Source organism: Ochotona princeps, chromosome 16, assembly GCF_030435755.1.
Source record: "Ochotona princeps isolate mOchPri1 chromosome 16, mOchPri1.hap1, whole genome shotgun sequence".
Lineage (NCBI taxonomy): Eukaryota > Metazoa > Chordata > Mammalia > Lagomorpha > Ochotonidae > Ochotona > Ochotona princeps.
This window is the reverse complement of record NC_080847.1, coordinates 6353292-6371308: the sequence shown is the minus strand read 5'-3', so window position 1 is coordinate 6371308 and position 18017 is coordinate 6353292. Positions and strand designations below refer to the sequence as shown.

At 47.3% G+C, this 18017-nt stretch overlaps 1 protein-coding gene across 3 annotated transcripts in view; it reads left to right on the top strand.

Annotated features, from left to right (window-relative positions):
* The window catches only part of WWOX (WW domain containing oxidoreductase), a 906950-nt gene that overhangs the window by 647449 nt on the left and 241484 nt on the right, over positions 1–18017 (top strand). Inside the window, exon 9 of one of the 3 annotated variants that reach the window (XM_058674090.1) lies at positions 14534–14948. The exons of the other annotated variants lie outside the window; for them this stretch is intronic. Coding sequence (XP_058530073.1) covers positions 14534–14542 — 9 coding nt within the window. The 3' untranslated portion in view covers positions 14543–14948. Of the gene's footprint in view, positions 1–14533; positions 14949–18017 lie in introns of those variants that run through there. 3 annotated transcript variants of the gene reach the window in all.

The following is an 18017-nucleotide window of genomic DNA, read 5'->3' as shown; positions in this document are numbered from 1 at the left end:
TTGTGCTAATGCTTCGTTTTACACCTGTCCAGCTGTTGACAGGAAGTGTTAAGAGTGGATCAATATTTCTTTATGATGTGTGATGCTAATCATAGGGTTTCTGAGCATGTTCTTGATGAAATTCACGATTTTGCATGTTTTTGATGGAGTATCCTCTTATAAGTAGGTGCCTGTCTTGTATCTAGCCTTGTTAGTATCTGTATATTAGAGGATTGAGATTCGCCTTCACACAGTTACACTGCTGGAAAACTGGTTCTTGCTTCTATGCGCGCCCAATCCCTCACGTATACGAAGACCTTAGTGCAGTGCCCGGGGCGCTGGGAGCATGCCAGTTGCTGTTAGCTGGCATTTCAGTAGGACAGCATCTATGGAAGCTGGGATTGATCCTTGCTGCGTTGAAAAGGAAGACTTGTCCTGAGCACTGAGGATATCACCATGGCATTGTCCATTCTGCTTTGGTCTCGTGAGACAGCTACGGAAACCTCATCTGATTCCAGTTCCTCATATTCTACTTCACTGATTTCCAAAGCATACATAGATCTCTGGGGTCCCTGAAGAATTATGTGCAAACCCGCATTAAGATGAAAGTATTTTATATTTGCTCTGCACCCTGGAAAAACCAGCCAACGGTCTGTTTTGTTCCACTGGCTCTTAAGGTTCAGGTATTAACATAAATACAGCCCATTAACACTTGTTCCTCTCTGTCAGGACATAAATTAAGTCTGCAGGTGTTCCATGAAGCTGTACCCTTGGTACTAATTAAGCCTTGATAATTAGGTTTGTTAAATTCAGGACTTTAAGCTTATATTCCCTCTTTGGGTTACCAAAACGAAGATGTGCAATATACAACTCCCTCCGACCCCTTATTTTCTGCAGAGAACTTTGCTGCTGCTTCTCCATTTTCTTCTTCCTTTATTACTATGTTTTTAACGAAGAAGGAATCAGCAGCAACACTTCACCATTTTGCCAGTGTAGGATACAAACATTGAAGTAGACCTGTGCATTTGTTTTTGATGAGATCACAGCCTGCTCCTGTTCTGGGTCAGCCAGGCCCTGGAGTGGGCAGCTTCCTGCCTGGTCTCTCCATGTCCATGCAGAGGCCCCCATCTGTGCCTCCAACCCAAGTGGACTGTCACTCAGCAATGCATGCCTGTGTCGTCCACAAACGTGCACGTCACTGCTAGGCACTCAAGTAATGTCTACTTATGTGTTTCTTCCCCTTAAGACTGAAATATCTCCCTAGGCAAGTTATGTTTGAAAATGAAGATCCTTTCCAGCGCCTTCTTCTCCTGCCCCCACAACACACACGTGTCCCCACACAGACACACACCACATCATTCCCAGAGGAATTTTCCAGAGAGTCCCACTTGGAAGACCAGAGGAAGCTGTGTGGACTTCAGGCTGTTTGCCTTGAGTGCACACAACACAAGATCTTCTCATCAGAACAGCGTTTCTCTCCAGTGTATCTCTCCTCTCTAGTTGCTTTATAAATCGATAACACATCAGATCAGATGTTTGGCAAATGCCATTTTTCACTGTGAAAAATGTAAACATCAGAATAACTATGAGGACAATAATATTCACAGTGATGGTGCTAATATAATAGCCTCTCTTTGAGGCATATTAAGTAGTGCTGCAGTTTGAATGAGTAACAGTTATGTGGAAGGATACTGCTAGCCGTCTCCTCCAAGGAAGGCCGTGGGTCAGCTTTTCTAGAAGGGCTCCAGGGTTTCCCTTGGCACTCCTGCAGCGATGGTTTGGAGGACAGGCTTAGGCCCCCTTTCTCCTTCAGGGTGGCATTCAACGTTTGTCTTGCTGGTGCCAAGTGCTGAGCATCGTGCATACCTCTCCCACCTGGGGAGACAAGGACAGAGAGGGAAACAGTTTGGCCTCCCGCCAAAAGGCAAAAAACCAGAGGTTTGGCTTTTCAAGGACGAGATTATTTAGTGACACTTTCACAATATCCAGGATTCCATAGAGTATCATAGGAGAGAGATTTGGGGGTGGGTTTTGATTTGAATTCTTGTTGTTCCTCTGCCCCCCTTCCATTTCCTCTCTCTTCCATTTTCCTTTCCCGCTCCTTGTTCCCACCTCCCCCTATTCATACCTGGTTGGCAGTCAGGGTTCCCCGAGACTCTGTTCCTGTGCAGTCCAGAGAAGGGATGGCAGGAATCCTCACAGACATCAGCGCCGGTTTCAGACAGCATGAGTGCCCCTCTGGACCTCTGGGAGGACAAATCCCATTCCCACTCTCTGAATTCTTCCACTAGGGGAGAGGAGAAGACAGAGACCAACCCTAGTTCCTGGGAAGGCGGGAGGGCCAAAGCCGCTCATTAGCAGCTGCATGTCCGCTGCAGACTCCAGAGGCAGCAGGCAGGCTCTGCGCTGGGATCTGCAGCGCGCACGGGCTGCACAGTCACGCAGCCTGCAGCGGACCCAACAAGCTTGGAAGCAGTCGTGTGCTATGGTGCCGGATCACCAACTTTGCCTTGTTCTTTTGCAACCAAACCACACCAAATCCCTTTGTGCCTTTGTGGTATACCTCCTTGGCTACAAAATTGATATTTCACACAGGGAAAGTGTTCTGAGTAATATTATTCGCAGAGAAAAAAAGAGTTCTCACTGATTAATGACCCCAAGCACAAAGAGGCGATAATTTCTCATCTTGCAGGAGACTTCCCCTCCAGCCCATGACTTCGCCTGGGCTACAGAGACAAGGCTGAGGTACACAGCAGGTGGAAAGCTGGGGTGACAGCATGTCCAACTTGCACATAGCCTGGTACGTCGCAGCACCCCAAGCCTTCCCTGTGGTGGCTCTGCAGTCCCTGCCAAAGCTTCACCGCAAGCTGAAAATCTGACAGCAGCTTCTGAATGTTCTCTTAGGTTAAACTTCATATGTCGTGAGTAGACCAGGAGACCCAACTTCACAAGATGTGCAAGACCAATACAACTCACTGTTCCTTGCTCAGCAAAAAGGGCCAACTCTTTAAAGCAATCCTCTTGCCAACCCAGAGTCTTGTGTCTCCCCATCCTCGGTTCCCTGAAGGCAGCCTGATGCGTGTGGTTGTGTGTCCCCTCCATGTAAACTGAGCTGTTTTCCTGAAGCGTTAGGGGAAAGAAAGCAAGAACCCGATTGTGTCTCCATTTCTCATGGAGCAGCAAGGGAGTCCTGGTACAGTCAGACATAATCCCATAAGCTGTACTGTTGTAGCAACAACACACTTCATCCTGTTTCCACCTTTTCTGAAGTCAGAGCTCACCATGTACAAATGGCAATGGGAAACCTTTCTGAAGACAATGGCCCTTGAACTGTGACTAGCCAATTGAGTCATTGTGCCAGGCCCACCTTTTGGTTCTGTGAAGTAAGTGTCCCACCGCCAACAGAGCCCCTTGTCCTACAGCAGAATTATAATCACATTAACACATGTAATACACACATAACATAGCAGTCACATGCTGCAGACGGGTATTTTCATTGATTTCATTTCATGCTTTCACTGGAAGTGTGATTCTCTCATGCTTGCATTTTGGGGATTGGTTTTAAAAATCATGCAGTGAGATGTTCCCTGACCCAGGGTTGGGATGATTCCTACCCTGGAAACCACGCTATTGCCTTGTGCATAAGTGTAATGGCAGACGCTTGGAAAGAAGGAGAAGAGGCAATTGTATGTTACTCTCAGTTATACAGTGTGGTCATACATATTGGCTTCCAAGGTGAAGCAAATTGAAAAGGAAAATTCTACACTTAAAAAAGAAATGTAAATCAAATGACTGTTGATGGCCCCTGCAAGAATCTTTCCATTAATAAAGGGATGGACCATAAACTCCCTGTAGCTTATGATGTAACTGAAGGCAACAAAGACTAGTATTCTGTTTATAGAATTAATTGTAAAGACAGCCTCTTAGAATGATGGGCCAGGGGGCTCCCGATTTCACATGTTCATTGCATCAAAGGCATTTCCACCCAGTTGTCAAAAGACAGCCCAAGTTGTTAGTGTTGGAGCCCCCAGCCATCTCTGAGTCCTCTTCCCATGTCTTAATTAATTAAAGGACCAAAGGACCAGAGAGAAGAAATAGCTTTGCATTAGGCACTTTGATGTTTGAGTGATGGATAAACGCGTAACAGGATGAATGAGTGAATGATTGAATAAAGGAGCAAACACCGAAGGATGCAGTGTTTTCTGTCTCCCTGGCTTAGGGACCTTGAGTGAACTCAGCAGTCTGAGGGCGATCCCACATAATTCCTGTGTGAACCTTGAGCCAAGCAGGGACAACTGCAGTGGCTCCAGCCTTCCCCCACCCTCAAGGTGAATTACCTTCCTGGAGCCCTCATGCAATGGTGCTCTTGACGCCATTTCGTCTTCATCAAGAAGTGGGAGGCACAGCAGAATTCAGCCGGCAAGGGAAGCCTCCTGGCCTGAAGTCGGATGACTTTGTGGAGGGGCTGGGGGAGCCTGGCAGGAAGGGCTCTTTGATGTGCAAATACAGCTGCCTAGGATTCCCTCCACCCTGCTGCAGCTCTCCAGGGTGCCTCCCAGCCCTGCCTCCTGGGGAGCCTCGTGATCTGACTGGCTGTCTGGGTCCTCTCCCCTCACCTGTGCTCCTGCAGCTTCAGGCCAGCTTTGCAAAGGCGCCTGCAGCTTCAGCAGGGCGAGGGATGAGACTAGTCTTACCCAGCTGATGGGAAGGGCAGGGCAACATCCGGAGAAAGGCAAGGAGAAGAAGCCCCAGCAGCCAGCAGCCCGCAAGAGGCTGGGCTAGGAAGGGCTTCACCCATTCACTTTAAACTGGAGGAGTTCCTCCCACGTTCTTAATGATGTGACAAGGTCATCCTTGGTTACACACACCATAGCATTGATTTGATCAAAATCAGTGCTGTATTCCAAAAGTAACAATGACATGTTCTCCCTGCCATCAAACCTGCTGTTCTTGTGTGTGTGTGTACGATGAAACAAGTTCACAAAGATGATTTTGCTGTTTAGCAGTGACATTTGGGTGAGTTAATAAAGAGAATGACCGTTAATTTAGATAGAGCCAGGATTGCATCTCAGCAGAGATCCCATTTAAGCAGAGTGACAGGTGAAATGGAGCAAGTGTGGGGTAGAGATATCCAAAAACGGGAGGAGGGAGCGGCTGCCTGCCAGGGTAGGACAAGGATTGGCAAAGTCGCCACCTGCAAGAGCTGGGGATTGGGACAGTGAGTGAAGAGGGGAGGCAGCTACGAGCAGCACAGTACCAGCTTTACAGGCCTTGGGCAGGAGTCTGGAGCTCATTCTGTCCGCTTATTTGGGTCGTGCCCTGGCAGACTAACCCATGGATGTTTTTAGAATTCAAATTGCAGGGCAACCGGGCTTGGTCGTTTCCTCTTCCTCACAGTTGAAACCAGGCTACTATGGCCACAGACATACTTTCCTCCCCGTTTAAAAGCCAGCAAACACCTGCCATGTCTCCTTGAGCCAGGTGGTCATTCTGAACAGCCAACCATGAGAGACAGACACTCTCCTATTGTGAGATGCCCAGATGGGAAGGGTAGAAGTTTAGATCCCCTTTGCTTAAGAGTGGCCTTCGAGCCTCGTGTGCTCTCTGTTCAGCTGTTAAGATTGTTATTAAACTTTATGGACCATAAACCCCACAGAAACAAGGAGAGGGAACGACCATGCTATTAATGGAATGTCAAAACAGGGGCCGTATTTCACAGCCTGAAAAGTGAGTACCACCAGGTTCCTGCACAGATCCTGTGCGTCTTCTAGCCGATTTTTAACCCTCACCCTCTCTTTTGCCTCTGAATGAAACCCAGCATTTGGCACAGAACCTGTGTGGAAATGATGTTCCTCTTAGATGAAAATCCCTTTTCAGAAATCTGGGGCCAAGGTTCCTATCCCACTCACACATGTGAATTTCTTACCAGGAGCATGTGGGTTCATTCCTCAAACAAAAACATACATCCTGTTTTGAATGGGACATGGAGATTATCCAAATATGAAAAAATCAGGCAAACAGAGCTGTGAAAAGATGCCGCATACATCAAAGGCAAGTTACTACGTATTTCCCAGGCATCTGTTTGGTAAAATGAGCTAGCTAATGAATTGCAATATTTCTAGGAGGTCATCTCTTAATATCCTAGAATGCAGTTTCCTCCATATTTTATATTTACACCAAGTTGTGATGCAGTGTATAGTTACATTTGATTTAATTGCCCAAGTAACCCAGGTATCACAAATTTATATACTTCTTCCCCCCAATGAGAATGGCCATCTTTAAAAAAGATTTATTTATTTGTATTGGAAAGTCAGATATACAGAGAGGAGGAGAGACAAAGAGGAAGATCTTCGGTCTGTTGATTCACTCCCCAGGTGGCCAGAATGGCCAGAGCTATGCCAATCCGAAGCCAGGAGCTCTTCCAGGTCTCCCACATGGGTGCAGAATCTCAAGGCTTTTGGGCAGGGAGCTAGATGGGAAGCAGAGCTGCTGGGATTAGAACCAATGCCCATATGGGATCCCAGCATGTTCAAGGTGAGGACTTTAGCTGCTAGGCCAACGCGTCGGGCCCCTGTCCTCCCCTTCTCTGAAGTTGGGCACAGGCAGGCTGCAGCATGAGTGTTGCTTCAAGAGGAAGATGGAAAAGTTAGTACATGGTGATTCGACACATTCCCCGAAAGCACAGTCAGGTGGATCCTCCATCCAGGATCCCCAAATGACTCTCCTAAGCAGAGTCCCCTTCCCACCTCTTCTGAATCTGTAGTATAAGCAAGAACAAAGCTTCTGTTCTGTTAGGTCCCTGAGCCATGAGGTTGGTACCTCCCTGCCACAGACTAACACTTCATGTTAGGACAGTGTATCAAGGCCTTTCATTTGCAAAGCAACATCAATGGTTTTCATTCCAATAAAGCATTTTCTCCACCAAGGTGCCTTGCTTGACTTGCTTGCGTTCCCATTTCAGTGCATGCTTAACCTTGTGTTGTTCAGGATATCACATGCTATTTTGTTAGACATAACAATATAACCTTTTCTTTTTCTAGATCACTTGGGTTGTCCCTTCCTGCCTTCTGGGGAGACATAAAAGTGCCAAAATTTCAGTGGTTAAAAGGTAGAGGAGTTGGAGGAGTTGGAGGAGGCACAGAGAAGCAGGCAACTCGTTTGGCAGTGGGGTACAGCAAGAGCCTGGGAAATGTCCCCTTGGTCACAGAGGTGTAGCAAACAGCACCATATTTTCCATTCTTAGTTCCCTGTGAGCAGGAGTCACAAAGAGTGCTTATAGTGAACAGGGACGTTGGTCCCCGTGGCCGGGATTCAGACCGTGCGCCAAGGTGGGGCTTAGCCATCCAGATGATGATCAGAGCCCAGACTGACCTGTGGACCATTCACTGAAAAAGCCTGGATACAAGAGTCACGTGTGTTGGTTTCTAATGTTTTCCCACTCCCTCCTACCCTCCCGTAACCCCCACCCCCCAAAAAGATGCAGGCTCTGAATCTGGTTTTGGTCTTCAGGAGTCACATTACTTTGGGTGTTTTTCAGTGTCTCCAAGCCTCGACTTCCTTAGAAGTTGAGAAAGTGGAACTGATGCCACTGAAGGTTGCTGACACAGAGCACGTTGGTACAGGCTCTTATTGATAGAAACTCATCAAATCACCAAGTGGCTTGGGAGCAGCAATGGGAATATGCATCGAAGTCTCACTGTGTGCAAGGCTCCGTGTGAAGTACATACAGCAACCCTGTGAGGTGGCTGCTGTTATTCTTTTCATTTTGCACGTGATAAACCTGAGGCTCAGAGAACTCGCCCAGGGTCACGTGATTAGCAGTTGGTGGATAGAGGCATTTTCTTGCGTGTCTTTGTTTGATACCATTTCCAGTGCCGGTGATCCAGAAATGCCAGTCCCTCCTATGTTTTCTCGGTGCCTTCTTGGAGTCATCACCAACAGGGTAGTGTGCCCAGTGCTGTAATTTAGCATGGCAGCCCAGGGAAAACACCTTGTGGAATTTCATTTCTTATTATTTTATGTGCCCTTTAATTTCCATTTAAGTCCCCCTCTGTAAAAGGCAGTCCCTTCAGCTCTCATAAAACTTTATGGTCTTTACTTGTGATTAGGCAATGGTAAAATTGATTCTCTAAAATCAACTTGTAGTCAAGTTATGTAATTAGCCAAAAAGGGAGGCAGCAAGAGTAAGATGTACAAGGATCTCCCTCAAGAGGTCAGACATACTATCATTGGTTAGATGTTGTGTCTTTAAAACACCATCAGCTTGGAAAACACTATCCATTAGCAAGAGATCAGAGCAACGAGAAACCTCAAAAGGTCGAATGGTCCATCCTGAAGGCTGCACAAAGAATTCAGCATCCCAGGAGGACGATTAGCCTTCCATGTCTGGGGCTGTCAGAACGCAACAGGTTGGAATGTTTTTTTTCTTTAGTGAATTAACCCATAGGATCTCAGTGATTTGTTGTGCTTCTGAAACACAGCATGCCACACAGATCTTAGCAGAAGAGGTTTGGGTTTTGATCACACTCTTATCAACGCAAAAGGAGATTCGAGACCCTGAACTTGTAGGAAAAAGGGTTTGTGGTTTCTCTTCTCATGGATTTGTTGCTTCCCTGCAGGCAGAGGTCCCAAGATATCACTGAACCCATTTCCACCTCTCCCTGGCATGTGAGCAAGCCAGGTTTCCCAACCTCTGTTGCGTCAGATGTGCCCGTGTAATTCGCTAAGTCCTGGCCAATGGGATATTGGTAGAAGTGATGCTGACCCCTAAAACCAGACTCATAAAAATCTGCCATGCAAGCTTGATACAGGCAAACATGATGATTTGGGGAGCCGAATGTTGAAAATGGCGGGGTCACAAATGAATAGGACCAGTACCTCCAAATGACTGCACAGAGCAAAGACACCAAATGACGAGAAATACTCAGTAAGGACTTCATGTGATTCAGCTATTGTTGCTTCACAATGGTGTTGCCTAAGTAATTCCTTTGTGCATCCTGATGTTTTGCAGCAGGAATTGTGGCAGAAGATTCCCTGATAACACAGGTCAAGGAGAGGACCCAGAGCACTGAGGCTTGGCCAGCACACTGGGAAATGCAGTGATGGAGCTGGGTCCCAGGACCCTGTTCTTTGTGCACTCTCCCCACGTGGGAGTCCTTTCCCAGTTAACCACTCACTGGTTCCCTACCCTAAGACTCGGCTTTGTTTCTCTGCCTAGGACTTATCACTTCCTGATGTTATCCATCCATTGCTTATTGTTTCTGTCTTCCCATAGAGGATAGGCTACAGGAAGTAGGAACCTCATCTGTCTTGTCCACTCTCAGGTCTTCAGCCTTAACATTGTGCTTGGTACACAGAAAGATTAACTGATGATGGCATGAATGGTGTAATTGCAACATGAACTGTATACTTGTGAGATAGTTCCAGTTTTATGTAGTCTTTTTTTTTTTTTTTTGCTCAGTAAAGAGAAGACCACACACAAGTAAATGGATGAGAACTGTCCCTGTGTTTAACTGATACATAGTACTGACAATGGGCTGGGAGTTCTGCTAGGTGCTGTGAGTGCAAAAGGGAAGACCAGGGTTCCTGCCCACAATCAGGTTTGGTCTGGTGGTGATGGAGAGACATCAGATCAGTCTGTCCTGGGGATGTATGCTAGTGGTTCATTCCAGAAACATAGAGAAGAAATGCTTTAGCCTGGTGTGGAAGTTCAGGGAAAGATTAGGGTGGGAATGGGAGTATGTAGGCTCTTACCTGAGTCAACAGAAATCTAAGGGCAAAAGGGAGTCATGTTCCCATTAGAAACTGTACTTTTCTTTCTTCTTCTAATTTTTTTTCCCACTTGCTCATTCTCATTTGCCGTACTACCAGATGCTCAAACCAGATCCTGGACCACTTATGTTGCACACATTGAAAGCATTCCCTTGGTAGGACTGCTTCGGTCATCAAGCATAGAATTTGGTCTGTCTGTATCTTGGCTGGTCCATTTCCCTAAGAACTAAATGTCATGTGTCTGTTAATCAGATGTCTTAATCTACAGGGCAGGCATCAGTGTAGAACAGCCTTCTGTGGCTTGATTGCTAGTGACAGCTCTGACCTTCTATTGAGGCTGACCAATGAGGTGCTCAGACTTCACTGAGAAAATGCTACCAAATGTTCTCAGGGTGCCAGGCATTTCCAAGTTTAACAAATTAAAAATTGCACTGTGATGTTGCCACTTCCTGATCGCAGATGATTCAGAAGAGAAGCAGTACATGCACCGATGTAATTGTTCCTCTCCTAAATTTGTTTTTACTTTTAGTTTATGTATTTGAAGGAGTTAGAGAAAGTTATTCCATCTACTGGTTAACTCCCCCGAATGTCGCAGTGCCTAGGGATGGGCCAGGCCATGGCTAATAGCCAGAAGTTTTCTCCTTGTTTACTAAGTATATGCAGGAACATGAGCACTTGGGCTGTCCTCCCTTCTCACAAGGGGAGCAGCAGCGGTTTGGGATGCCAGCACTGTGGATGGAGGCATCACTTGCTACGCTCTAGAGCTGGCCCCCCAAAGCAATTCTTTAAACATTTCTTGAGCAGCTAGCTTATATCCCACAGTCTGCCTTGCTCAAGGCTTCACTTGCCGAAATCACGTGGAAAGAGCACGTTGCCCAGGTCACGAGTGTTGAGAGCTCACCCGTCTTCTGCTTCTGACTTTCGATCTCTGTCACCAGAGCTTTATAACGAGACCAACATTCAAGGAAGAAAAATGGAAGAAGCCTGAATTTTAATTTGCTATTTCTTCACACACACAAAACACCAATCAATGCCCAGAGACTGAAGGCCAATAGATAATGATGGTGGGGCCTTGGATTTCCCACCTATTGTTTCCAACTCTAATTAGGAAAAAGGAATTCAGAACCATTGTCTTCTTGCAGTGTGCAGACACGATGTTATCATTGTGTTTACAGAGGTGGTCGGATTCCCAGCACAGCGTTCTCCCTGCAGATAACCATCCCATCTCCGCGGAACAATGCCCTGCGCTGCGTGCTACACGCACGGCACAGCACGAGGAAGACTGTGTGCTGACAGCAGGGCGGAAGCCCCACGCTCACAAACAAGTTTGCAGGCCAGGAAGTTTTAATCAGTTCGTTCTACTACAGGAGCAATGATGGATGGAGGCCCCATTTCAGCGGGGTTTCCTCTGGTAAAAACAATAATATCATGCTTTCAAGAACCTAGTTCGACAGCTGAAAGCGATGATTAATCCCCCAAAGTCAAACATGGGAAGACTGGCAAGATGAGATTATTTGCTGAGTATAATTAGCCACAATCACCACAGTAAAGAATTACGAATAGGGAGTGGGAATTCTGCTCCCAGGGGGAAAAAAGAAATGTTTCACTAAAGCAGGCCTGCAAGTAGGATGACCAAGGCCGCACACTTTACCTTTCCCCTAGTCTTGGAAACTTTTACAAGTGAAAGGAGACCCCAGTCATAATTCTACACGGACAGCAGGCGTCCGATGGTATCGCCCCAGACCAGAAGGGCTGAGGCATCCCCCATCCGTCAGAGTGCAGGGCCAGCCGCAGGACTCAGAAATTTGGAGAGAACCAAAGCAGTTATGGCTGGAACTGAGTCCAGGCTCAAACTCTGATAAATTCTGGGCAAGTTTCTCTAACCCAAACAACAGAGGATCAGGAAAATACTTTCCCGTTTTCCACTGCTTAGAGTTGCCAGCGTTAGAAAACTTTCATTGTTAAGTGGAAAAACAAAAAACAAAAACACAACTATTTTATTTTATTCCCCCAAAGAGGCTTAACTCCTTGGAAAATGCAGGTGTGAGCAGGAGAGCCAGCATGGCTTGTTCTAGGGGCTGAACAAGCAGGAGCTGGTTTGCCCCTCTCATCTCTGGTGTTCTTCAACGCTGGCACCGTATGTTTCTGATGAGCTCACTGTCTGGGTGCCAAGAGGAAAGTCAGCAGCTCGGTCCGGGACCCACACAGTGGGAGGACAAGCTGGTCTTCTGATGGGATGCAGCCTGACCTGCCTGGGGCCACGTGCCCCACCTGATCCGCTGTCTGGATGAGGAGACTGGCGAGCTCAGCAAGTCTTGGCTTCCGGCATCTGCCCTGGGCCTGGCGCTGCTTCTCCCATCTCTTTGGAGTGAACTTGCTCAGAGATGTTAGAAGTACTGCCCCGTCTGTCACGATGGCTTCTTCTAACCTCCCGAGACAGAGTGCGGGATGCCAGGGGTACAGTTATGAGCATCCACACTACTGGTTTTTTTTTCGTGATAATAGCTAAGGCGGTGCTCTGCTGGCAGCTTCATCTTGAAAGAGCTTCTTACCTTATCTTAGCCACTCCTCATTCCCCAGGGGATTTCTCTGTCCCTCTCTCTTCCCATTTTCCAGATGAGGATAATGATCAGAAGAGTCAAGTTGTTTGGGTTAAGTTCTGTGTCACCCAGCTTACACTGCTTTTCTGTCTTTTCGTGCCTCCAGGTTTGCGCCCTTCATATGGGCTTTCCTGAGCTGCCTATTGTAGGAATTCAGAGATGGAGTTAGCTTTGTTACCTGTAGTGAGAAGAGTAGCTTTCCAGTTGGACTCTGAGTAGAAAAAAAAAAAAAAAGAACTGTAGTGTAAAGTGAAAATGTGGTCATGACACTGACCGTACAACTTTGTTAAGTTGGGTCCCAGCAGCGCCATCCAAGCTGCCGTTCCTGTTTGTCACTTCCAGTTCCGGTTACTAACCCACCTTAGATCCGTGCAGTGTGAGCTCTGCGCTGCGGCACTGGGCCTGAGAGCGGCGAGCTGGCCGCAGCAGTGACAATTACCGCAATCACCCACAGACTGTGAGTAATTGTTACCTGGCTGGGCTCTGTGCTGTTACTGTATGTGTGTTTAATCCCTTCAGCATTTCTGTTTGACACAAGTTCCCACTTAGAACACTTTTATGGTTGAGTAAATACAGTTTCAGACACATTAGGCAGTTCATGCTGGGTCGTGCAGAGAGCAAGTCGTGGCCCCTAGAATTTGCCTCCAGCATCTTTACGTGTTTTGCTTCATTGAGGGACATAAAATTGCTATCAGCCAAGGAATTCACTTGAAAGAGAATTCTAGAAAGAGGAAGACAAAAGGAAGTCTCCTCCATGACTTGGTTCATCCCACAGATGGCCAAAGTAGTCAGGGCTGGGCCACACCAAAGGCAAGAACAAGAAACTCCATTCAGCTCTCCCATGTGAGGAGCAAACGTCCAGGTACTTGATCGGCCTGCTGCTGCCTCTTCAGCTGCATTAGCAAGGGGCTGGGCAAAAAGCAGAGCTGCTGGGACTTGAACTGGCGCTCCAGTATGGGGTATTGGCATACAGGTGCAGCTTAACCCACTCTACCACAATGCCAGGCCTGGAGAAGCTATCACTGAGGCAGACGTTTGGCCTCATGGTTAAGACACTAGTTAAGAACCTAGGTCCCACATCATAGTGTCTGACTTCAATACCTGTCTCTAGCTACAGGCACTAGCTTCCTGCTAGTGCAGACCCTGGGAGGCATAGGTGATGGCTCGGGTCATTGAGTTCCTGCCATCCAGGTGGAAGACCTGGACTGAGTCGCTGGATCCTGGGTTCGGCTCCACCCTGGCCCTGGCGGTCACTGTGGACATTTAGAGGTGGGGGCGAACCCACACTTAGGAGTACACTTTGTCTGTATCAAAGAAGCGTTAGCCGTCATTATCTTCTCATAGCTGTTATTAATACCAGGAGGCTTTCATTTCCTCCAGCATGGTTCTGGGGACAAAGCATCCATTAGTCCAGCGTGTCAGCAGTCCAGTGTGTCCACTGGGTTTCTGCTTCTGAGCTTCGGCATGTCAAGGAATTGGAGATGACTGCACATGGACACCTACTTAGAGTTTCCATCCTTCTCATTCATCTGCAGAATAAGAACTGGGGCGGCTGTCTGGGTCAGGATACACTCGTTATGCTGTGGTAACAAACAGCTCCGCCATCTCCACTGCTTGCAAAACAGAAGGCACTCGTGTGCACTCGGAACCTCTCGGGACAGCCTGTGCGCCAGGCTCCCGCTGACGAGCCAGCCTCTCTCCAGGACTTCTCGGAGAGAGACGTGCACTTAGGGCTTCTTCTTGGAAGTGACATCTGTCATGTCAATCCTTACTTTGTGGTCAAAGGAAGGGCCCTGGCCACTGCCGGGCAGGTCTGTGCAATCTCCTACTGAAGCAGAGAAGGAGGCAGTTAGGCGCAGTGCCAGCTCTCCCAGGGGTGTGCTCATGCGAACCCTTCTTCCTGTGCCTCCTTCCTGTCTTGCTATGCCAGGTCTTGCGGCCAAGTGTTCTCTGAACCTGTGCTTGTTGACCCCAAATGCCTGGAGCACTCATCCTCTGTACCCCAACTCTAGCCCTCATTAGTCACGTGAACCCCAGAAAGCACGATCTCCTAGTATCTCACCCTGACTAAATGTCAGCCCTGACTGAAAACGCTCCTGCTTTGACTCAGATTGCAAAGAACACCCAGGCGAGGCGCTTGACCTGCTTCATTCACATCTTCGAAACCCTCCTTTGTCTTTCAGAGAAACTAATGAGAGATGGAGACAGAGAAAGTGTGACCTACTTTTTATTATCAGCACCATTTCATCTGCAAAACACCACTTTTCTCTTCTTATTACGCTGAGCGTGAAAATAAAATGTTTTCCAAAAGACCTGGCTTTGGCTGTCATGGGGAAGGCCGGGGACACGTTCAAAACGCTGATGAACTCCATGAGCAAATGATTCCAATTTTTTAAAACCGCATTTGACTTCCAAAGTGCTCTCAATGTCCATGAATAACATGTGGTACTTTTCTACGAATATCAGCAGCGAGGTAGGACAAAACTGGCTCCCACACTAGCTGTTTGCTTGATATTAAGCTTTGCCAGTCCAATATGGGTCACATTACCAACCAGATTTTGTGCTTATCTCTACATTACACCTTGTAGCAAGGGGGGGAAAAGAGCTCCTTGACATCTTTTTGAAGAATGGCGCTCTTTAAAAAAACATAAGGGAACTTTTTTTCAAACACTATAATGAGGGTATTCAAGTCTGCAGGCAAAACAGAGCTGTTTGAAAAGACATTAGCCTGGAACCCGCACTGTGCCAGAATAGATACAGCTACGTCAAAATGTCGCATTTGTTTTGCCACTACTTTTCACCGGCTAAAATCACTCGCTAATGAAAAGTTTTAGCTGACATAATTTCAGCACCTGCCGATAGAGGCAAGATGAGTTTACTGGTCAAGAGAAATCCTATAAAACTGGAACAGCAGATACATTTCAGAAGCATTTAAACTCCAAAATAATAGCAACACCAGCTCGTAATGTCTTATAATTGAAAAAGAAGTCGCCGTGTGCAGAGTTCTCACGGTCATTGTCTGCAGTGAGCCTCAGATGCGCTGCTGTGTGTTCCAAGCGGCTTGCTGCAATCCTCATTTTTCCAGTTGAGGAATCTGGAGTTCAAAGATGTCATACGGATTCTGGACGTCTGATGGATGGGTCCTGGAAAGAAGGGAGAGATGGGGGTCCTATCAGCTCTTCCAAAACACTCTTGGCTACAGTAAGCAAGACGCACCTCCGAGCAGTTTGTAGGATATTGGGAACAGTTAGTAGGTAGCTAGCAATTAACGGACTGCAAGTCTGTCAGGCATGCCCAGAACCACCAGCAGGATTCCCATAACTCAATCCAAGTTGTTATGCTCACGGTCACGGTTAATAGGGGATCCAGGTACAAGCCAGCCTAAGGAAGAGCTCAAAGTGCAAGCTGCAAAGCTTCTGCAGTCAAATCAGGACCCACTTCTTTCATGCTGTCCATGTGGAACAGTGCATATGGAATCGTGCCAGCCAGGGGCATTCACCTGACAGGTCAGATACTGCCAAGTGATACACCATTCCCGTTCTACATCTTTCTTCATCCTTCTGGAATGGCAAGATCCACATCAATGCTTTGTGAGTATAACCAGTCCTGGCCTTAAATTTACACTTTTTAAGATCACTGAGCATGTCTAAAGGTCTCCAGGCAAATACTCCTCACTGGTATAAATTCTGCTTGTATATAAGTGGAGATGCTATGATTCTCTAGAATGAACAGATACCAGCTCTTGGATTTGTAGAGGAGAGAGTGGAGGTTTGCAGGTTCCACTCAGTACATTCAGCTGCTGAGGAACCGATGACACTGGGGTGTGGAATTCCTAGCTCAGGGCCTCATCACTCAACAGGCTGGCTGTTTTCAGTACGGAATTGTTAATTGAACTAAAAGAAAAAAAAAGCCTAAAACTAAGGTTCTGCTTGGCTACAAATATAGAATACTGCCCTCTGCCTTGCCCACCCTGGCCTTGCCCACCCTGGCCTTGCCGCCCTGGCCTTGCCACCCTGGCCTTACCCACCCTGGCCTTGCCACCCTGGCCTTGCCGCCCTGGCCTTGCCGCCCTGGCCTTGCCCACGCTGGCCTTGCCGCCCTGGCCTTGCCGCCCTGGCCTTGCCCACGCTGGCCTTGCCCCAGCACTGTGGCTTGTTTATCATCATCCTCCTCCCCTCGGCTCCAGACCATTCCAAAAGTAGAGCAGGCGTTTTCTTCCATGGGAATCCTTGATCTATCCTTTTATTTTGAAAGATACCTTTCTGATATGTAGCTAGTATTTTGTTCTGATTTTTTTTTTTTTTTAGGAATTTACATGTGTGTTTCAAAAATTTCTTATGTGGTGAGACAAATCTAAGATTAGAATTTTTTTTTTGAAGTTTGCTCTTTTGCAGCTTTGCATTTTAACGTTTAAAATATGGAGCTTGCTATTAATCATCATTATGGGGCAGTAGGTTAATCCACCTCCCACAAAACTGTTCCATTTCCACTGACAAAGCTCCTTGCTAGTGTACCCAGAAAAAGAGAAAGATGCTGCAGCTGATGGGGCCCTGATGACCGCATGCGTACCCAGACAGAATTCCAGGCCTCTGGCCTTGGCCTGGCTCAATCCTGGTCGTTGTGGCCATTTGCAGAGTGAACCAGCAGATTAAGATTCTCTCTCGCTCTTTTTCATTTCTCCTCTCTCTTTAGCACTGCCTTTCAAATAAATAATCAAATCTTTATATTAAAAATGTGCTACTTACTGTCATCATCTCACTATAAAAAACTGAAAGTCATCTATCCAGAAATATTTACTGATAAGCAAGGTATTGGTATTGTTGAAGGAATCCAAGCTAGATCAGGGAAAAGCCGGGCTCGGCTAATTGTTCTGACTGGTGCAAGCATAAATCAGAGTGGGTGAGGGTTGATTGGGCTTTGCTGCAGCATTAGCTAGCAGAGGCTGGCACTGGGGGCCACTCCTGTCAACTTAAATTCCAGTACCACCAGGAGAGTGCATAATCCAGCACTGGGAGTGGCCTAGTAGGGAGATAGTGGGCACCTCCCTCTTGCCTTACCACTCCCACTGGAGAGCAAGATAACCAGGACAGGGGCAGGGGTGGCTGGACAGAACAGCACCCACCAGTATGTGTGTGGGCTGGATAGTAGGGCTGCTTGGGTTGAATTAGGCTTCAATGCCCACTGCCATGTACGAGAGCTAAATGGGATGTGGGAGAGACTGAACAAGTCTGTGGTACATACTGGCAAGCATGGGAACCAGGGCAGGGGGCATGCCTGGTGGGGGTTATGGAGAGTTGTCCCGACTAGGCTGCAGCTCCCACTGGTATGCATGAGGGCCCAGTATGAAGTGGGCAGGATCGGGCTGGCCTGCAACAACCATTGGTTCACGTGGAAGACAGGGCTGGAAATAAAACTGACCCAGCAATTGCAACAACCAGCATGTGCATAAGCTGATTGGGGCGATGGACTGTGCCAGACCTTGTACTGGCAAGCACATACAAGAATCAGGTCTGGGATCACCTCAGACGAAGTTTCTTTGGGGATCCCTCCAACTCAACTGCTGATCTCAGAACCCCAACCATGAAGAGACTATGTCAGCCAGTGGCTTCTGAATAGATTTCATTGTGCTTGGAACGGCAAGATTGGCAGCAATTCAGAACTGTTGAA